We start from the raw sequence: 22259 nt of genomic DNA, 5'->3' as shown, positions 1-22259 counted from the left end.
ACAATGGCTTCCACTTTAAAATTGCAACTTTTCAGGAATAGAAAGCCTGCAGTTTCTATAAGCTGGATTGGCAATCGATGATGTCACAAGACAATGGGTTTCTGACCTGCCCACAGCCCTCCTCTGAGAAAAAGAAAAAAAAGAAAAAAGCTATTTTTGAGTGAGGACCAATTATATGAACATAGGTTGAAAAGTGGTGGAGTGCCCCTTTAAGAGAATTTAATTTAAAAACAAAAGGGCTGTAATTTAGTGGTTATCAAAGTGGTTCCCAGGGGTCCTTGAGGGGGCTCCAGGGGGTCCCCAGCCAAATTATTTAGTTAGGATAGTATAGTATAGTATAGGAGTGTACAAATAGAGACAAATGGACCTGTTAGGGTTCATTTGTACGCTCTCAGAGTTAAATTGACACTGATGATGGTGAGTCTCGTATAGATTGGGGTTCCAGAGATCAAAATGGACTAAGCGGCTAATATGTGTCAATTTGGGCGTCCTTGACATGAAAGAGTTTGAGAACCGCTGCTGCAATTGCCATGAGCCGCGTGCTTGCAAAGGAAAGGAAATGCTTTGAGAGTTCAACTCATCGAGAATTTATTGATGACAATAATCATTAACTACAATATCCAATTATTATATTAACATACAATTACTACAATATATACAAATTCATCATTTAATAAACTATTTATAAAAAACAAACAGATGCTGTAGCTAACACTTCAATATAAATATAAAAACAGCTGTCGGAAAAAGTTACTCCTATGTATATACTAGTGTATTACCCGTTAGCGTCAGCGGGTACCATGTACTGTGACGTCAGTACCCATCAGAGTACTTTACTTTGAGGCCAATCCATTATGTCAGTCATGTAAGATGCACCAACTTGAGAGAGTTCTGGGATCTCCATATGGGCAAAAAGGGACATAAACACAGCGATTCCTGGATTTATAGATAAGAATAGATGCAATTTAAAGGAGTCATCCAGACCAAAACACATATAGGGTTAAATCTGTCTTTTATCATACCCCTTTATACCTGCTTTAGTCCATTTTTTTCATAGCTGCCCCTTTTGCTAGATTTCGGCTGCCCCTGTTGCTAGATTTTGCGGGCCCTCTCATAACTAACAGAGTGTATAGCCTTTATACTAGTGCGGTTATTTCTTCAGCTTCAAAGTTAGTATTTTTTTATTGGATTGTGTTTACACAACGTCCTGAGACCAACCAAACCGCTGTTTTGACCTCACAGGCACCCTTACTTGTCAAACGGCTTCTGCTCTGCACCAGAGCAGGGAGAGGAGAGGCTAGAAAGGGAGGGGAGGGAGGGGTTGGTTTGACAAGTAAGGGTGCCTGTGAGGTCAAAACAGCGGTTTGGTTGGTCTCAGGACGTTGTGTAAACACAATCCAATAAAAAAAGACTAACTTTGAAGCTGAAGAAATAACCGCACTAGTATAAAGGCTATACACTCTGTTAGTTATGAGAGGGCCTGCGAAATCTAGCAACAGGGGCAGCCGAAATCTAGCAACAGGGGCAGCTATGAAAAAAATGGACTAAAGCAGGTATAAAGGGGTATGATAAAAGACAGATTTAACCCTATATGTGTTTTGGTCTGGATGACTCCTTTAAGTTTAGCTTCTTTTTAAAATCAGTCATCTCCTTTCCTCTGAAGCCTCTTTTGTTCTTGTTCCTCTTTCTAAACTTGTTTTAAACCCGTTTTTCGGCGCTGATGACTGGTCCAGGCCTGTCGTCCCGGGACATCCGGATGAGGTAGCGGCTGGCGGACTGGAGGTTCCATTGGTACTTGGAGAGGATTCGCATGCAGTCTTCTCTGGAACACAAGCTCAGAGAGTACAGCTGTTCCAGCTGAGAGAGACAGGGAGCAGGACAAAAATTATGTTAACAAGGCAAAGATGCCTTGAAGTAAATGCCACATTGTTAGTCCATTAACTTCTTGTACAAGCGTGTTACCAAACTCAACTGAAAAAAAACAAACAAACAGGTGAGCACTGAGCATGTAATGTTATCTTTTAGAATTAGTCAACTGATGGTCGAACCTTTAGCTGTTGCTCAGCTCTCATTGGGTTCCAGTCATTGCGGCGAAGAGCCCCATGGGCTTCCTCAATGGTCACCCCATGCACCGCCTCCATAACCTGACGAGGTAGCAGAGAAGCTGGGTCATTCACCCTGAAAAGTAAGTGCTTGGACTTTAAGTATAGGACAAAATAAATCATTTCATACCTTCGAGATGAGAGCGTCCTTCGTTTGCTGCACTTGAGGCGAATACCTTTCTTTCTCCCTCTCTCTGACTCTCTCCCTCTCTCGATCCCTTCCATCTTTGCTGTCTGGTTGATCGTCCAGCTGTGGGGTTGATCGGGCCATGTGAGCCATCTTGGCCAGATTGCTGCCACTGTTGCCCGGCTGAGGTTGGGCCTGGGGCTGTGGTGGCTGGGACTGGGGGAGCATCTGTGGGGGAGGGGGAGGCCACGACGAGACCTGGACCGGATGCACCGTGGGCCTGCGATCTCGGACCATCACCTGAGGCCTGGGGCGCTTGAAGGCAGGGGGTGGAGGCCGCGGAGGGGGTACAATACTGGCCTCGCTGAACCTACGGGTGTCCTGTTGCATTACCATGCTACGGGCCACCATGACATTCGGGGTGGGTCTACCCTGCACGTCTACTCTGACCCCGCCAGCTGCCGGCTCTTTATTGGGGGGCCCACTCAGCACGGACTCTAGGCTGCGGGTTATACCTGTATGATAACAGAGAGAGACTCACTTAACCACATGAAACATAGTGTCCTCATTCTGGCATCCATAGCAGTCTAACATTCAGTAGAAACCACAGAACGCTATGGAAAATGGTCGGCACTAATGTGAAGTACTGTATACCGTGATTCAATATGCTAAACATGTCAGACCACCAGTACTGTATGTTACTTACAAAAGCAGTAGTAAAGTGACAAAAGGAAAACATGTAAAACAGATACAACACGCAGACCCTTGTTGGTGTTTGAATAGCATCGAATACCAACAGTACATCTGCAGTATATTGCAGCTCTTACCTGCCATTCTCTGGAGATTGGAGCCCTCCTTTTCCCTGCTGGCCAGCGGAGTCCTCCAGTTTCCACTACTGTGAATGAGGTAATAGTGAACACACAAGAAATACCGGTATACTGACCTGACAGAAGATCAATATTCAATGCCTGGATAGTTCAAGTAATGGCCAGAATTAAATTATAGCTTTTACATAATACCAGCTGTATGTCTTAAACCAGAAAGCTTACTTTCTGTTATGAGTACTGAGTACTTTGAATTTGTAAATGCATAATTGAGCGCTGCTTTTATTTCCAAAAAACCTGAAGCTAAGCTGATCTGAAGCTAAGTCTCACTGACGTTTCGATGCGCTCCGGCGTGCCCCAGTTGCGCTCAGGGCGTATGTCTCCATGTCCGGCGTGGTGCAGACTGCCCTTCAGGGGGGCAGAGATGTGGGATGAGGCAGAGAGAGGAGCTGGAGCGGGGTTGGGGGCAGCATTGCTGGGGGCAGAGATATATGGTGCCGCAAGGGTGGCAGGAAACCACCCCACCGCCAGAGTCCTCTGGTTCTGTCCCTTCCACTCACTCAACTCCAGCCTGCACAAATAAATAAGTCAAGCTCCAAATTAATACAAAAACATGTTTTTTACTGTGCACTGATATTGACTATTCAATATTGTATTTTTGGTGCTCTGATCTACAGCATGTGGCCTCATGCCTACGGTCGCATCACACAAGTGCCTATATCTCTATTCTGGGGGCGACCATTCTGCGAAAATAACCGTTTTACAAGATCACAACGGGTCACGGCACACGTTTTGAGATTGTAGATCTATTTTCAGCAATTTGCATAGTAAAAATCACACCCAGTGTAAAGTGAGGAGTACCTTTTATGAGTTCATTTCATTAAGTGTCTCACGAAGCTTGGCCAATGCCAAGCTCTGAGACATACCGACATACATACACACAAAGCCATGTAGGTTAGCACTGCTCAAAAAGAGAGGTTCTCTGTGGACCTACTAATTACATTATCAGGCAAAATGGTTATCCTGGGCTTTAGCTGGAGAATTCTGGTAAACCATGAGCCAACTACCTCGCTATCAAAACAAGCACCGTTATCACCTCAAGTCTGTAACATTAATCCCATGTATTTGAGTGCCCCCAGGTGGCTATCTAGTATATTCCATATGAAAATAAGTGCCCCAGTTTACTGAAAGATGGGTACAATCTAAACGGATGCCATCTCCTGGCTCCAGAATATTGGCTCTTGAATACACTACAAGTAGATTAGACCAGACCAGTGGTTCTCAACCTTTTCACGCCACGACCCCCAAAATAATCATATTTTAACTGGGGACCCCCAAAATAATCATATTTTAACTGGGGACCGGACCCCCCACCCTGACAAGCACTAAGAGTTGAATAGCAGATCTACATGCTCACAACGCCTAATTTCAAAATTTTTGCCTCTAATATTTGACAATTTAGACAGTGTTTCATTTGTAATTTTAGAGGTATTAAATTGACTTAAATTGTCACTTTAGAAATGTGCATATACCCTCTATACACTTAAACCTTATGTTGATTTGTTTACTGTTGAGGGAGAAAACAATGTTGCACATTAAGTTAATCATCTGGGGACCCCCCAAATAATTTGGGGACCCCCCTGGGGGTCCAGACCCACAGGTTGAGAGCGCCATGCAAGTCATGGAACGATGTAAATTGGAAATACCAGTTGTGCAATATTATTGTCATCTGATGTACTGTCCATTGTCAGCTCCATGTGCATCACGTCACCCAGAATGCTGAGTCAAATGAGGGCTGGAATGCAGCTTTGAGAAAGTAACATTTTAAGTCCTGTTACTGAGCTAAATAATAGACCACTGTTTCTATTATTCTATTATTCTCTCTCTCTCTCTCTCTCTCTCTCTCTCTCTCTCTCTCTCTCTCTCTCTCTCTCTCTCTCTCTCTCTCTCTCTCTCTCTCTCTCTCTCTCTCTCTCTCTCTCTCTCTCTCTCTCTCTCTCTCTTCTGTGTCTCTCTCTCTCACCCATGGTCTATGACGGTCACTAGGTCACTGGCCTGCAGTGCAAGTTTCCTGGGTTCTGCAAAGTCTCTCATCATTTGCACCTCCATTGGCTGAGCCTAAGGAGATGGGCAGAAACGGTAAAGAGGTGAATCAAAGGGTGAATATACAGATTTAGTGAATACAAATAATTTGTATAGTTAGGTATATACAGTACTATAATGGACAGTGTTGGGGGGACATTATATATGCATTATGTGATCATATTACTTTTCCTTAGTAATAGCAGTGGTAACAAAGTCATAATGCAATAATCTTACAAATAGGTTATTATTACTGTACTAATAATACATTAGAACATTACTTTTCAAAAATGTTAATCGTTTAAGATTCCAACAAATACATAAAAATGTGTACCCCAAAAAGATATGTGTATGTGCCACAATATCAGTTAAATACCAATAACATTAATGTGCTATTCTTCTATTCTAATTAGCCTCCCTTCTTTTAATATTATGCTTAGGCTGCTTTGTGAAAGTAACACAACAGTAACACAAGTAATGTATTATAACAGACTAGTTGGCACAGAATGTACTGTATTCTAACATAACATAAAATACTAATTTAAAGTTAAAGTAATATGTACTATATTAAAAGTAACTTCCCCGATACTAATAACAGATGCATGAGCATTATCACCAACTAGAGGACTGCAGTGCAAATTATAATAATTGTAATAATTGTTCACAAGTGACTCAGGCAGCAGGTTCAATCTTGCCAAAGTCTTACTGGTTTGCAATCCCCCAAAATATCACTAGATCCAGTGAGGATTCATCCTATTGTTGGCATTAAGAGGTGCCAGAGTTGTCCCTGCATGTTGACTGACCTCTGCTACCAGAGTAGTGAGTTGACTGAAGGCGGGTCTGTCCACGGGGTTGCAGGCCCAGCACTTCCTCATCACAGCATACAGTTCCTGAGGGCAGGCTGGAGGCCTCTCCAGCCGCTCGCCTTCTCGCTCCACACGAAAGAGGATCTGGATAAGCAAAGGGGAGAGATTGAGCCAAGAGAGACAATAACATTGTGAAAACAGAACCTGCTATAGTGGTGGTTGAAGACTTTAATTCAAAATACATGTACACAGATCGGTAGACTCAAACAGATACAAACAGAGGCAACACCACCACTACTAACAACAAAAGAACTGGTGTGTCAAGTATAGATAGGTACTTCTGTGTTCACACTTCATAGCCATCTACTTTACTGGGAGACCCAATACTGCTATGGATAACCTAATCAACGCATCCTGACAAGAATAATAATGACAATAAATTGAGTTTTTAAGGAATAGTGCTTCTAATCTTCTGTGACAAATCTCTTCACAAATATGTGCTTATGGTAAAAGAAAATATATCAAATAAAAAGATAAAAGGGGTAGAAATAACATGCTTGGCCACTATAAAAAGGTTGACAGAAGGCTAGCCAGGAAAGGTTTCAAATTAATCAACTAATATTGTAAAGACGTCCTTTAATAAATAAGAATAGAATAAAATGAAGTATAAAACAAATTCAATGTTGAGACTCCCCATGGAATAATGAATTCCTGCTCTGTATTTGACACAATGCACAGCATTGATCAGAATAGAAATGGCCGTTCAAAACATTTAGCTCTATGGTGTGTCATTATTGTGTTGTAGGGCATTCACCAAATATTCGAATATTCAACTATTCGAATATCAAAGTCACTATTCGATGTTGTTCACCGAAGTAGAATATTCGCTTATTTCTTTTTTTTTTTTTTTTTGTTTTCTCTTTAAAAAATATATAGTTTATAAAGCTTGACTAGATAGGAAGTCATAAGAATGCCCCTGGTGGATGAATTTGTTAATGCTCTATACCAGGGGTTCTCAAACCTTTTTAGGCTGTGATCCCCAAAATAAACATATTTGAACTGGGGACCCCCACCCTGACAAGCACTTGGAATTGTAGGCATTACATTTAATGTGACTCGATTCCGCAGATAAATATTGTGAAAATAGCAGATCTACATGCTCACAACGCCTCGCGTTGCGAGGCGTTGAGAGCATGTAGATCGGCTATTTTCACAATGGTTCGCCTCTCGAATATTCGACTATTCGAATACTTTGAGGTCGAATAATTCGAATACTAAAAATCTATTCGTGAATGCCCTATTGTGTTGCAGCAGATACTGTACACACCTGTCTGCCAGACAGACCAAGCCAGGGCTCCTCGCAGAAGGTAAACATCTCCCACAGGGTGACGCCAAACATCCACACGTCAGAGAGGTGGGAGAAGGATCCCACACGTAAGCTCTCTGGAGCACACCTGGATGAGGAGGAGATGGATGAGACAAAGGGACAGACGAAGATTTACCACATGAACCCTATTCGAGAAATGTTTTGAGGCCACATGGCTTACTATGCTAAATGTAATTACCAGAACAAATCTAAATCTAGACCAGAATTTTTCCAGGTAGATTTCTAGCAGTGGTTCCAAAACATTTTAGCTCGAGAACCAAAAGAGAAATCTGACGGTTTGCCAGGAACCCAAACTTGTGAAAACTGCAGATCTACAAGCTCACAACGCAGCTATTTTCACTACTTTTTAGACATTTGTTTTCTAATTTAAGGAATTTCTTATATTTTTATTTGATTTATTAATGAAATTACTTAGAAAAATCATTGGATTTTTGTTTTATTCATGAAACGCTTTTTGGGGGATTTTTTTGTTGAACATGTTTTGAAATAATAATAATAAAAAAGGAAACAAAAATTAAGGGACCCATAAAAGTGTGTCCGCGACCCACAAATGGGTCCGCGACCCAGTGGTTGGGAACCAGTGATTTATACAGTGCCAGCCTAATCTCTTCTCTATAACTCTCACCATGCGAATGGGATCCGTCTGTGTGCACTCATAACGTAATGGTCCGTGTCCTGGGTCAGGCCTCTCATCAGGCCAAAGTCACCAATCTTGACCAAGTCTTTGGACGCCAGCAGGACGTTTCGGGCAGCCAGGTCCCTGTGGATGAATCTCCGTCCCTCCAGGTAAGCCATGCCTGCGGCAATCTGCGTGGCAAAGAGCCAGAGGCGAACCAGAGGATACTCATACTGTCGAGAGCGCAGGGTGTCGTACAGTGAGCCCAACATGGCCAACTCTGTTACCTAGGGGAAGGAAAGACGTTTTATGGTAAATAGAATGCATTTATATAGCACTTTTCTAGTCTTTCCGGCCGTTCAAAGTACTTTACAATGTATTTCACATTCACAGACAGTCACACACATCAACTTCAAAGGAAACCAGGCAAGGCACCAACTCGCTAATCAAGAGCAGTTAGGGTTTCAGTAGTCTCTCTAGTCGCTAATATCTTTTCCACAATCTTCAAATGCTACAAGAGGCTTTCTTAAGAGTCTGTAATTTTGGAAGCTATCATCTGCTCCACAGACTGGAGGGGTTTTCAACAAATTCGACAGTTCACGAAAATGTATTTATTTACACGACTTAACAGGCGAAATAGAAGTTAGGAAATGACGTGGGTTACACTTTATTTCATTTTTTCGTATAGTATAGTAGTGGGAGCCAACTCGTCTGTTTTGAGAGCCTAGGGATTCAGTGTCTTGACACTTCAACATGCCGCCAGGATGAACTGGGGATCAAACTGGGAACATTCTGGCACCCAGACCCGCTCTACCTGCTGAGCCACTGCTGCTCCATCTATACTATAATTAAGCGAATGTCTGAGTGTCTGTCTGAGTGAGTGTCTGTCTGTCTCAGCGTTTCTCCTCGGTGGCTGGAGCAATTGATCTGAAATCGCATCACCATCAGCATATGAACACACCTGACATAACTGTGAAGCCCGTTTGTCACTTTCACGAATCGTATGCTGTATAATAGCATTTTTATGGTCTATCTATATCTATTCAGTACCTTTTGTGACCACACATGTTAAGGGAGGGGCGCTGTTGTTCAGGCCATGCACAATCACACACAAAGGGGGAGTGTGTGTGTGTGCAGGCGGGCGGGCGGGCGGCAGGCGGGCGGGCGGGCGGGGGGGGGGGGGGGGGTTGGGGGGGGGGGGCTTCTGGCCCTGTTACAGATGTCCAAAATCATGCAGATCGGTACACAGTATCTCTGTAGCCGTTAAATGGAACGGGTATTTCTTACATTGATGCTCCTACATATTAGCATGCAAGCACCAGTTAAAGTTACTTTCCATCCCTCATATACTGTGTGCACAGTGCACATCCCATAATCCACACACTGCACATCATTTCGGAGCTCATATCTTTGAACGGGTAAGGGCTAGTTTTATGAATTCACCTCCAAACTGCTTCTATTTAATAAATATCCATAGACCGTAACATATTGGCTCACTATTGCTTATACCTTCATGAAGTAAAAGTCCCCTCCCACTGAACTATACAAATCACTTCTCCTAATGCAACTCAATGTCCACAATCTCCTGCAATGATTCAATAGAGCAAATAATGGAATTGGTGATGGGAGAATGGAAGGCAGTGCCGATTTGCTTCCCTCACATAGAGGAAACAAAAATCAATTACTGAGCCAAAACATGGAGTCTAATAATGGCATGGCCTCTCTGTCCAGTCTTTAGCTATCGATATTAAGTTACTGTGTGTGTCATTTGAGAACAAAGCCACACAAATCCCAATACGCTGTACACGGCAAAAGCTGCACTGTACAGGCTGGCTGATTGTGGGCATGACGACTAGTGTGGTGACGTCTAGGTCTCCTTTGCCCAAATGGAAATAGTGACCTTTATAAATACTTCACACAAGTATAAAAATGCTTCACTAGAACAAACAGATTCACTGACAGGTTTTTTTTTCTATGAAAAGAACAACTATAGGCTCTGAAAGATTCAAGCCAATGATGTCTTCTGTGCACAAAGTTGGAGAATCTTGGCCTATCTGACTTCCATAAGTGATTTCAAAGTAAAAAGTTAAATATTTCAAAACGTATAGAACATGTGAACAAGAATTTGTGGGATTTTACGTTAGCCTAGAGACATTGTGCACAAGAACTTTGGTGCTGATCAAGTGGTTTGTGAGAATAGACAGACTTACAGGCCTTGTTCAGACTGGCAGCCCAAATCTCTTTTCCCATCCAGATTGGAGCCAAAATTGGTTACTACCTTAGAAGGGTAGCCGGGTACCTCTTTCAAAGGCATACAGTAAAAAAGGATCTGGCCTCATGATGTTACATGAAAAATAACTGTAAAACATTACCATCTTGAGTGGGTGTGTGAGCACGACACCGTGGAGGCGGATGATGTTGGGATGATCCAGTGACTGCATCGTGGTCACTTCTTGAAGGAAGTCTGTAAGCATCTCTGTGTGTCTTGATAGACTGCTCCTCAGTGACTTTACCGCTACGGGCAACTGAAAAGAGAAAGTGAAGAGTGGTTTTCAAACATCTTCATGTCAAAGACCCCCGAATTCACGTGTTTCTGGCTGCAGACCCTCATCTGAAAATATTTTGTGCTAGGGACCTCCATAACAGAAGGCTGGTGAAGACAATATCTTCACCAGTCTTCTGTTATGGAGACATAATTACGTCTCATGGGCTGTGAGCTTGTAGATCAGCTAAATACTATAGGACTCTTAAGATGTTCCTAATTTCGCTGAAGAACCCCTGGAGCCCCCTCCAGAACCCCTGGTCCACTTTGAGAACCACTGATATAGAGGAGTGGAAAGAATGTAGGGGTGAATGTACTGTATCAGAGTATTGCCTGTAGCCCAGAACCCTAATATCTCCCTTGGTGAGGGGGAACTGAGCTTTCAGACCGGCTATTTTCAAAATGTTTGCACAAGTAACAACAAAGTATAAAATAACACTTAATTCATTGATATAAAAAGGTATAAGTTGCAGCCCTAATCTGACCACCATCATCATCAAATACAGTATGTAGGCTGAAGTCCCTCACCACTCTCCCTGTAGGGGTGTGCCACTCTCCCCTCTTAACCACTCCAAAGGAACCAGAGCCCAGCTTCTCTCCAAGGATCAGCTCACTGTCTTGGATGAGACACGGTAAAGCTGGGGCTCCAGTTTCCTGGCACTGCCCCGGAGCCACGCCGCTCCACTGGTCGCCCCCCTCTGGACCACCTCGAACACCAACCACCTGTGCACACTAATGAATGAAATAACTATGTTCTTATGGAATGAAGGTGGAACATTTACCAACACATGAATAGCACCACAAAACTAGTAAGGGTTATAACAAAGGAGAAAGATAGTCAAAATGGGCAATTTTACATTGATACATTCTTCTGAGAACATGGGTGAAAAGTATATTGTACCTTGGCCATCCAGGACCGTGGACGTGAGTTTATCTTGTAGCGTTTCAGGGCATCCCATAATCTTCTTTGTGCTGGGTGGCATGGACAGAAGAGATGTGGGTACGGTTAATATTGAATGTGATGTTTGAGTCAGACAATGAAAAATAAATCAGCTTTCTTTTATTTATTTTTTCAATTCCTAAATTATTAATTGTTTCATGGTTATTAACAATTTACTAACGTACTAAAGTATATTCACTGGGCTGTATTTTTGACCCTGTATGCCTCAGGTGCAATCCAGATAACATTGCTGTGATGGCAAATTAGAACTATTCTATTCACCACGAAAACATTCTCTATAAACCTACATTTCCAAATTATTATAAAAAACATAGCCGATTATAAGCACATATTATGCTTTGCTTTTATTTTCACCCTATAGTATAATTCCAAGCCAAATTATATTTGTACAACATAATTTTCAATTTTGACATGTGTGCAGCATTTTATGCACACTTAAAGACTCATTCCTGGAACTAGACTGACTCCATAACTTTGTGAACATACTGTAATCCTCATAGTAATTACAGCATTGATCAAAGGCCTGTGTGGTTGACTAACCAGGTTTGCTGATGCCGATCTGCTCCAGGTCAGATTCTTTGACGTAGTCGAAGTGCTCGATGCGGGTGATGTTGAGGCCATCCCTGACGCGCAGGTAGAACTTCTCCAGCTGGACTTCGCCCAGGAGCTTGTAGAGCCACTGAGTGTCCTGGTCCATCACCATGACCGTCGGTGCCAGGCACCGCCACTCTGGGTTCAAAAAGAGCAAAGCTGACTATAAGGGTTCATCTGTGTACGGGCTGATGTGTTATCTTTCACACATGTGTTGTTAAATGTTCATTTAACTCTGTGTGTGAGTGTGTCCGAATCCAGTTTAAGTATTTAATATCTGTTTTTACAAAGTTTTTATTTGTTTGCTTTTCAAGTGTAAATGTGCTCAGCTATGAAAAAATAAAACATTTTTTGGGGCGTACAACAAACTTTTAGCGCCCTTTGCCAAGACGTAGGCCAGATTTCAGAGCCCAGACATTTTTGGGTCGTACAACAAACTTTGAGTGCTTTGTGCCAAGATGTAGGCCACGCTTCAGAGCCCGGACAAAGACAGAAGTCGGAGCTTAGCTCCTTCCAGGAGCACCGCTCAAAAAACAGCTCAGCTGATCAGCTATCGGATAGGCTATAGTGTGCTTTATTTACAAAGTAATTTTATATCGAGCACAGTATATAAATATGTTAAAATGAGAATGTGTGTATAAAAGTAAAAGTGACAAGTGTATACAGAGTATTGCTGATATTGCACATTGGGTATGCACAGCATCAGGTACAACAGTAGCATTCATGTTTGAGAGTGTAACTATATTTACAGAGTGTGTTGTTGTGTCATGTGGAAGCAGAGAATAGCCCTTGTTGTGTTGTGATAATAAGGTATAATGAGTTTGGGTGTGCCGTGAAATTCAAACAGGCAATTAACTTACTTTATGTGCTGATTCAAGTTTATTGTATCAAAGTCCTAAGAATAGCACCCTTCATACTTACTAAAAATAGAAATATGGTGGAAAAAATACTGTTTCCTCTTGTTTTGGTAAATGGGACAGAATTTTACACCAACACTCTTAAATTATCACTTCACAGATGTTACTGTGTAGTTACAGTACACAGCCTAAATTAGATGGGATGCAATAATGGAAAGGGGTGAAAGATGATAGGAAAAACAAAGCAGTTAGGAAACAAAGGAAGAGAGGAACAGGTGGCTATGGGGGAAAGCGGCTGGGCAAGAAAAAGGAAGACTTTGACGTTTTTCCTCAAAGTCCAATGACAGAAGTGCCTGTTTTGATGCTGTTGAAGCTGTGCAAAGATGCTTTTACATAAGCCTATATGTATGCTCTTCCAGGGAATCCTAGGAGCAGTGTCACAAACGCAGACATGGAAATGCTAACTTGTCAACAGTACACGGGTGCTCTACCAGTCCAACCTGATCTTTTTCACACGGTAATTATGTAATAGTATCTACAAACACTTCAAGATACTCAATTGCAACAATACTGAAGACACACTGTGTGGAAATTGCACTAGGAAACATCAGGATGACTCTGAATCTCTGTCATGGTCACGTTCACTTACACAACAGTCCCATCTTCATTTAATGTAATTGCACCAGGCAGGCACCAACACAATACTCACATCTACTGAGGTTATCCAAGAAGCCTAGAGTGTTGCAGCAGTTAAGAGAAAAAGCTTGTAGTACTTTCTCTTGATTATGAACATTCAAAAATGTTAAAGCTATGTATCAATAGCCATAAATCCTTGCTTGCAGGTCTTTGGGTACTGTAATAAAGCAGCCTCCCTGCGTGTTATCAGACAGTTGGTTTACAGTGGAGGGCATGATTCAGTGGAGGGAGGCCTTCACATTCCTCTGTCAACTACCCGGGAAACTCCTGACACTTTTTAACATATGACTGACTTTATATGCTGGGTTATAAGAATTACAGTGTGCCTGCATTGAAAGCCTTTCTGTGGGGTGTGATTGGCGAATGGCATGCTATAAAACAGTGGTTCTCAACCTTTTCAGGCCACGACCCCCAAAATAATCATATTATGAACTGGGGACCCCCCACCCTGACGAGCACTAAGAGTACTAGATGCATTACATTTTGTACAACACAGTTCTATTGTGAAAATAGCCGATCTACAAGCTCACAACACCTCCGCAACGCGAGGCTATTTGAGCATGTAGATCGGCTATTTTCACAATTTCTTCCTCTAATATTTGACAATTTGGCCAATGTTTTGTCATTTTAGAGGTATCAAAAAGTCCTTAAATTGTCACTTTAGAAACGTGCGGTTAGCCTCTATACACTTAAACTTTATGTTGGTCTGTTTACTGTTGAGTGAGAAAACAATGTTGCACATTAAGTTAATCATCTGGGGGACCCCCCAAAATAATTTGGGGACCCCCCTGGGGGTCCTGACCCACAGGCCGAGAACCACTGCGTATAAAACATTCACACAGGACATAGGCAAATTGCCCTGACACTCTTAAAAGTAAAAGTAAAAGGAAGGAGACTAGCCTGGGCATGAGATGGATTTTGTTTCAATCATTTTACTGAGACAACTCCCAAACACACCCAAATACAATTCACAGCAGATGATTTCTAAAAGGCCATGTGCAGCAAAGCAATGTGAAATGGTAAACAAAGAGGTCAGTTTCGGCATGCCTGTGCTGAGATAATCCTCTCCATGTCAATCTTTAACCAACACCAACTACTGAATAATCCTCTGTCAACTGCAATGTGTGTGGACTGCTATGTTGAATAGTATCTACACTATAGCTGGTTAATCACATACAAGTCATGCAGCACCTGGAGTAAGCTAAGCTTTGATCAGGCATAATATAATTAGCCTTCAGATTCAAAATGATCAACAGTTAGGCAAATATTGCCATCATAGACATAATGGTTTAGGAAAGGAATCTTTGTTTACTTCCTTTGGGCAGTGAACCCATATCAAATCGAAATGTAAACATTCCCTCTCTGAGAGAAAGAACCAATGACACATTTCACCACTCAATGGATCAACGAACAGAATCATGTAACTGTGTCAGTCTAATCTTTGTCATCAAAGGGTGTGCCTCTCAAACAACACTGCAAGGAATTATTTCGCCAGTAAACAGATCCCTATAGTTTTGCCTTTGAATGTAAAGCAAGTTTATTTAGCCTTAATTATCTCACAAGAAAGGATAGGGCAGGTGGCTATATTTGATTTCATGTAACAGTCTTTGGAAAGCAGTGTTGTAAATAGTAACCATAAGTACATTTACTCGAGTACTGTACACTTTTGAGGTACTTTTACTTTACTGGAGTATTTCCAAATTTCAATACTTTTACTCCTCTACAATTAACTTGTTACTACTTTTCAGATATAAATTATAATATTATAAAATATGCATATAACCACTTCAGCCCTATATTATACATAATAGGCAGATCTACAATTTCAAACATTTTAGTAAGATTTAGGTACTTTAAGTAGTATATTTTGATGCAAATACTTTTGTACTTTTACTCAAGTAACATTTTGAACACAGGCCTTTTATAATGTGGTATTGCTACTTTTACTTAGGTAAAATGTGAGTAGCCTACTTGTTCCACCACTGTTGGAAAGATTGAGCCGTGTAACCGCAGACAAAAATAATAAACCAAGGTATAATTTCGATCACACACACACGATAACTTTAAAAGCAATGAAGACGTATACTGTATGACTGTGTGTCTCAACCAAAGTCCAGTCACAATAGATAAGGACGGGATAAAATTACCTTCCGTTTAACAGAAATAACCACCAGTGTTGTTCTGGAGATTGACAGTTAGCAGTTCCTTAAACATCAGGACATAACAACAGGACATAATCCATATTGCCAAAAGAGCACCAGCGACCCAACATCACAGCATGCTTCCGAGTTTAGCGTCACGTAATCCTCATGTTGCGTATGGATTGGAGACTAACTATTGGTTATAGTTTTCGGCAATCTTGTTAAATGCGAGGCTTGTTATTACATTCTCCTTTTCTTTCGACGAGTCACAAAGTAATCCTTATCCCTTTTGAGATCTACCTGTGTGTGCTGTGTGTGTTACAGCTGCTGTCTCCACCCTCTGCTTCCCGTCTCCGCCCCTTCCTGCTTCCCACCTGTCCTCCCCCTCCCCTGGCACTTCAGGTACAACTGTCTGTAACCCCTGTAACCCAGTGTTTCTCAAACTTTCAAAATTCAAGGTCTCCCTTTAACTCTGACAGTGTAAAAATGGAGAGTTACAGACTTGTATGGGTCAATTTAGACCCCCATAAAGGAACCCACAGAGTCCCCGGAATCCACTTTGAGAACCACTGCTGTAACCTATTCAGACAGTGGTGGAAAAAGTAGGTATCAATCAGTATCAATACTGCAATATAGAAATAGCCTTCTTTGTCACAAGTAAAAGTCCAGAATTCTAAATGCACTTGAGTAAAAGTAGCCTACAAGAATCAAAATGTACTTAAAGTAGGCTACCAAAAGTAGCCTACTTTAAGTATCTTTTGAAAATAGCAGATCCACAAGCTTGTAGATCTGCTATTTTCAAATGGCCAAAATAAAGAGGGCTGAAGTGGTTCATGTGGTTACACCCCGCCATTCCGAAACACCGCTATTCCGAACGTTGACTTCTAACCCTAACCCTACCCCTAACCCTAACCCTAACCCTAACCCTTACCCTAACCCTAACCCTAACCCTAACTAACCCTAACCCTACCCCTAACCCTACCCCTAACCCTAACCCTAACCCTAACCCTAACCCTAAACCTAACCCTAACCCTGCTTCGGAATAGCGGTGTTTCGGAATGGCGGACTGTTGCCGGTTCATGTATGTTTTGTAATAATAATCAAAATATACAAAGTAACTAGTAATTAAAGTGTTCAAATACATTTAGTGGAGTAAAAAGTACAATATTTGAATCTGAGATGTAGTGGCATAGAAGTAAATGTATTGGAAATTGGAAATACTCAATTAAAGTACAAATACCTCAACATTTTGACTTAGTAGGCAACAGTAGGCTACTTTACACCACTGCAAACAGACTGGCTTGTTTGAAAATTGCTTGTTGCTAAGTAGGCCTATTGATCAGAGTAATATTTTGTCCTCAACTGCTACTACATTCATTGTTTTTATGAAGTATAATTATGATCATTAAATTGCATATAAGCAGCAACTGTCATGTTAAAATAGTATGCCTTACTTTAAGACTGTATCAACACAGGGTATGATTGTCTCTCTTGTCATGTACAGTGACTGTAGGCCTGGCCTACACTACAGTAGCCTATGCTTGACTTCAGTTGTGGACGAAACTTGCCAGGGGCACATGAGCCAAAGGAACTGGAATGACTCTCCCACTCTCTCTCCTCCAGGCTTGCTGCTGTCAAACTAGTCCGGCAGGATTTTTGCCTCTCACGTGGGCTGCAATTCGAATGTAAATGCAGCCGTACAGTGGAGACCGCCCTCCTTGCACCTTGGCACTTCCTTCAACTCCTCACTCTGGATTTCTCAACAGAGGGAAAGTTCATTCAAAGTGTTAATATAGAAACCTATATTGATCTCTGGAGGGAAAATCTGGCATAACAGCAACAGCAGTAGTATGAGTGACACACAGGATACAACAGAATAAGTACTAAACCAAAGATAAATATAACAAAAATGAAGAAAAAAAAGATAAAGGAGCACTCAGTAGACAAATCGCCACCAGGAGGCACGGTATACCTCACCATACTACCATCATATTTGTCTGGGGGAATTTGAAGACAAGGGGAGTGGTGGAGGAAGAAATATATATATTTTTTTGTAAAAGTATCTATACTCTAGTCTAGTAAAGTAGTAAAGTAAGTACAAAAGTATTGGCTACAAAATATAGGCTACTTAAAGTTCCAAAAGTAAAAGTGCTCATTATGCAGTAGCTTATGTCCCATTTCACAAGTTCGTCACATATACAAGTATTTTGAAAATAGCAGATCTACAAGCTCACAACACTTAATTTTGCTTTGGGGGCTTGTAGATTGTCTATTTTCAAACAGCCAAAGTATATATAGAGTTGAAGTGGTTAATGTATGTTTTGTAAAACATTTTAAAAAGTAAGGATGCTCCAATCAGTTACATCTGCACAACAGATTTCTGTCATTCAGTGTTCTGTGTTTGCCTTGTTCCTGACAGCATCAGTCATGCCCTAACCCTGTGTGTGTGTGTGTGTGTGTGTGTGTGTGTGTGTGTGTGTGTGTGTGTGTGTGTGTGTGTGTGTGCGTGTGTGTGCGTGTGTGTGTGTGTGTGTGAATAAAGTGACCCAGACATCCATAACAAGGCATAAACACACAGAAAAACTCTAGAGAGATGCCCCCTCAGCCAGCTGGTCCAACTCTGTACACAAACACAGAGCCATCAGACAGAGAACTCACTGGACTAAACCAAATGATAAAACAGCAATTGCAAGTGTGGTTGCTGTGACTATATTCTGCAGCAAGTTAACTGTCATGTGAAGCTCCAATACTCAAGCTAGCACCACTCCTCAAATGTTTCAATTTCCAATTGCATCTGATTCACAAAAAAGTTTATCTAGTGGTGAAAATAAAGTTTCCCCAGGACTACAGTGTGTTTCCCTTTCGGGCCACATATTCAAAATGGTGTAAAAAGTAAGCTAGCCTATTAATAACACCACCATGGGGTCGATATATCCAATATTGTCAAATGGTATTATTGTGGGCTTGCTCCAGCGAGGACACACTAGTTGTCCCCACTTTATATTATTCTGCCCCTTTTTTTGGCATCCTACTACTTTCACATTCTTTGTGCTAAAAATGTAGTTCAAACTTCAACATTTAGCTTTATACGCAGTAATTATTGCTTGTTCTTCAATTTTTTATAATTTGGCCTTCGCCATCCGGCCTGGCAGAGACAATAAAAAGAAATCACTGCAATGCAAAGAAAATAACGTGCTCAAACAAGTCTTATGAAACCCAATACAAAATAATACACAAACTACATGTTTCCCCAGTAATAAGAAGTAAATATGACCCCTTATGCTCTCCCCTATGTCCTAGGTGTAAAAGTGAACAAGGTACCTATACCCATATGATTTGGACTTGTCCACAAATTAGGACCTTTTGGATCTCTATTCAAGAAGAAATCCTTAAATTGACTGGAGCTAAAATACCCTTGAATCCACTTTACTATGTCCTAGGGGCAGACATTAATATTGCATTACTAAAAGGAAACCAACAATTACTAAGAGTGTTGCTCTATGCTGCCCGGCTGTCGGTCCTCAGCAAGTGGATAGAGGACAGTCCTCCAGATACCTTGCTGTGGCTGGGGAAAGTGCTGGGCCTGGTACCTTTGGAGAGGCTTTCCTGTGTGCTCCGGGGCACACTGGCTGAATTTGTGGAAACATGGCGGCCATTGGCACCAAGTCTGGGGGATGAGTGGTTCAGAGTCCTATGTATTGGAGTGACAGAGAATAATATCTAATAGAAAATGCTATCAAATGTGAGGCAGGTGATGGATATGGATGGCAGAGATATGGGAGAGATGGTGGTGGTAGTATTATGGGGGTGATTATTATTGTACTTGGTGTGAATAATTACTTTATGATTTTATTATTATTATTTTTGTTTTGTCTTTGTTGTTCATGGTCTACTGTTAAGTTTGTGACGTAGTGTCAAGTGGTGTCTTATGTATGTTTTGATGTAGTGTTAAGTGATGTCTTGTGTATGTTTGTGAGGTCTTCCTTATAATAAAAAATATTGAAACGGAAAAAAAAGAAATCACACGCAGTGTGAAGTGAGTGGTGCAATTTAGTTAATTAACAAAGAGTTAATTGTGTAGGTCTACATTTCTACTGTACATAATAAACTTTGTGTGTTTTCAGTGAGCCCACGCAGTTTCTGCAGGAACTGCTTTTCTAGTTATACACAGCATTCTTGTGTATAATACTAGAATGCAATTGGAAATTGCAAGTGTGGTTGCCGACGTGACTATATTCTGCAGCAAGCTGACTGTCATGTGAAGATCGACCAATACTCGAATTAGCACCACTCCCATTGATACCCTATTGATTCCCGATTCAAGGTAAAAACCCATTCACAAATAAAGTTTATCTAGGAAAAAGTTTCCCAAGGACTACCCTGTCGGTTAACCACACTATACGCCACAACGTAAGCTGTTGACGTCATGGTACGTCATACGTCACAAATGATCTGAATATAGAAGGCCCCAGACCTCATAGCATGGCAATCAAACATCGGATGCAGTCACATAACATAGACTAACCAAGAAGTAATGTGAATGTACAGGAATTAGATCATGCCTACTGATCACAAGACAGTCAAAGAGGCACGGGAGTTGGAGAAAAGGGAGCAGGAGGGTAAAATGCTGGAAGAGAAGAGACTAAAACATTTGGTAGATAATTTGGATGAGCGGGAGAAGGCGTTGATGGAGATGATAATGAAGCTTGTGGAGGTTGAGAAGAAAACACTGGAAGAGGAGGAGAAAAGACTTAAGGCTTGGGAAGATAATTTAGATGAGTTTGATATGGCGTTGAGAGAGATGGCAATGAAGCTTACTGCGAGGGAGGAAGTTGTGAAGAGGGAGGAGAAAATACTCAAGCTCAAGAAGATCATTGAACAGGAAGGTCGCAGAAACAGAATAATGGGAGTTTCACGGGGTCCACCAATCCATGCACAGACACACAGCCTTGACTCCAAACAGGATGTGGGCCAGGAGGAGGGGAAGTCTGAGTTGGCTGACAGCCCTGAACCCGTGGCAACTGTGCAGCTGAAAGCAGACCCCATTTATGTCCCTGCCTTCACCTCTGCTGCCTTCTATGAACAAACACCCTGTTCAGAGACAGGGTGTTTGTTCACACCCTGTTGGACCTGTTGTTGTCCTCAACCGGTCCCAGCTGTTGAGGACAAGTCTATGGTGGCTGAAAGTTCTAGACCCTTAGTGGACTTCAAGACGATAGCGAAGCCTGTAGCCGTGCAGCTGACAACACACCCCACTACTGTCCCTGCCTCCACCACTACGTTCTATGAACAGACACCCAGAGAACCAGAGGTTCCAACTGAATCTAGAGCACCTGCCAGTCCTGAACCCTCAGTGGAGTCCAAGGAAGAGGCAGTGCCTGCTGTCAGTAAGCCAGAATTACCATCAGTCCTTAAGCTCAAGAAAATCTTTGAACAGGAGGATCCAAAAGTGAGAATAACGGTAGTTCCCCGGGGCCCGCCAACCCATGCACTGAAATCTAGCTTTGGCTTCAGACAGGGTGCAGGCCAGGAGGAGTCTGAACCCTCAGCTGAGGTCGAGAAGGCAGCGAGGCCTGCAGTCATGCAGCTGAAAGCAGACCCCACACCTGTCACTAACACCACCGCTGCTGCTTTCTACAAACCAAAACCATGTTCAGAGCTAGGTGTCCCAGCGGTCAAATCTGCAGGGGCTGCTAGCCCTGAACACTCGGTGGAGGCCAAGGAACAGGCGGAGCCTGCTATTCTGAAGACAAAAGTACTGTCAGTCCTTAAACTCAAGAAGATATTTGAACAGGAGGATCCCAGAGATAGAATAATGGGAATTCCACAGGGGCCACCAACCCATGTACAGAAACCTATCTTTACCTCTGGACAGAGTGCAGGCCAGGAGGAGGAGTCTGCAGTGACTGCCACACAGCCTGCAGCCATGCAGCTGAAATCCGACCTTATCAATGTCAGTGCTCCCACAGCTGCTGCCATCTACGGACCAACATCCTATTCAGAGCCAGGAGACCCAGTGGCTGGGGAAGAGTCTGCAGTGTCTGCCTGTCCTGAACCCTTGGTGGATTCAGCGAAGCCTGCAGCTGTGGAGCTGAAAACAGACCCCACCCCTATAATCATCCCCATTGCTGCTGCCTTCTATGAAGAGATGACACCCTGTTCAGATACATGGGTCCCAGCGGTTGAAGTTGAGTCTGCAGCAGCTACCAGTCCTGAACCCTCCACAGAGTCTGAGAAGGCTGCAGCCATGCAGCTTAAAGTAGATCCCATCATGGTCACCTTCCCCACCGCTGTAGCCATCTGCAAAGAGACACCCTGTTCAGAGACAGTGGTCCTAGTGGATGAGGACGAAAGTGTAGTGGCTGCCACTCCTGAACCCTTGGTGGAGTCCAAGAAAGCAGCAAAGCTTGAAGCCATCCATCTGAAAGCAGACCCCACCTTCTGCAAAGAGACACCCTGTTCAGAGCCAGGGGCCGAGGACGAGTGTGCAGCAGCTGCCAGTCCTGAACCCTCAGCAGTTGCTGAAG

General features: G+C 42.4%; 1 protein-coding gene across 2 annotated transcripts; it reads right to left on the bottom strand.

Annotated features, from left to right (window-relative positions):
* Positions 1–1563: 1563 nt before the first annotated feature.
* On the bottom strand, positions 1564–16006 carry tnk1 (tyrosine kinase, non-receptor, 1). Of its 2 annotated transcripts, none has more exons than XM_080742017.1 (14): positions 15739–16006; positions 11988–12176; positions 11388–11458; positions 11015–11209; positions 10317–10469; positions 7954–8231; positions 7269–7395; positions 5939–6085; positions 5077–5171; positions 3388–3624; positions 3057–3124; positions 2233–2744; positions 2049–2144; positions 1564–1857 (listed from the first exon to the last, which is right to left on the bottom strand). In XM_080742017.1, the coding sequence occupies exons 2-14, from the start codon at positions 12148–12150 to the stop codon at positions 1699–1701; spliced, it is 2301 nt and encodes a 766-aa protein (XP_080598143.1). In that variant the 5' UTR covers positions 12151–12176; positions 15739–16006; the 3' UTR covers positions 1564–1698. The 2 variants fall into 2 exon arrangements, with proteins under 2 accessions (XP_080598143.1, XP_080598144.1); XM_080742018.1 differs by having other exon boundaries at positions 2049–2178; positions 2279–2744.
* Positions 16007–22259: the final 6253 nt, after the last annotated feature.

The sequence above is a fragment of the Nannobrachium achirus genome, assembly GCF_963921795.1.
Source record: "Nannobrachium achirus genome assembly, chromosome: 14".
NCBI lineage: Eukaryota > Metazoa > Chordata > Actinopteri > Myctophiformes > Myctophidae > Nannobrachium > Nannobrachium achirus.
The sequence above is the reverse complement of the archived record's forward strand: the minus strand, read 5'-3'. Positions and strand labels throughout refer to the sequence as shown.

What these genes read in the sequence shown, in the direction of transcription:
- tnk1 (XM_080742017.1), bottom strand. Translation starts at nt 12,150, where the DNA reads ATGGTGATGGACCAGGACACTCAGTGGCTCTACAAGCTCCTGGGCGAA. An exon ending in GTGACCGTCATAGACCATGG is followed by an intron (nt 3,625 to 5,076) that starts GTGAGAGAGAGA and finishes TTATTTGTGCAG; the next exon opens with GCTGGAGTTGAGTGAGTGGA. An exon ending in GAGCTGAGCAACAGCTAAAG is followed by an intron (nt 1,858 to 2,048) that starts GTTCGACCATCA and finishes TGTCTCTCTCAG; the next exon opens with CTGGAACAGCTGTACTCTCT.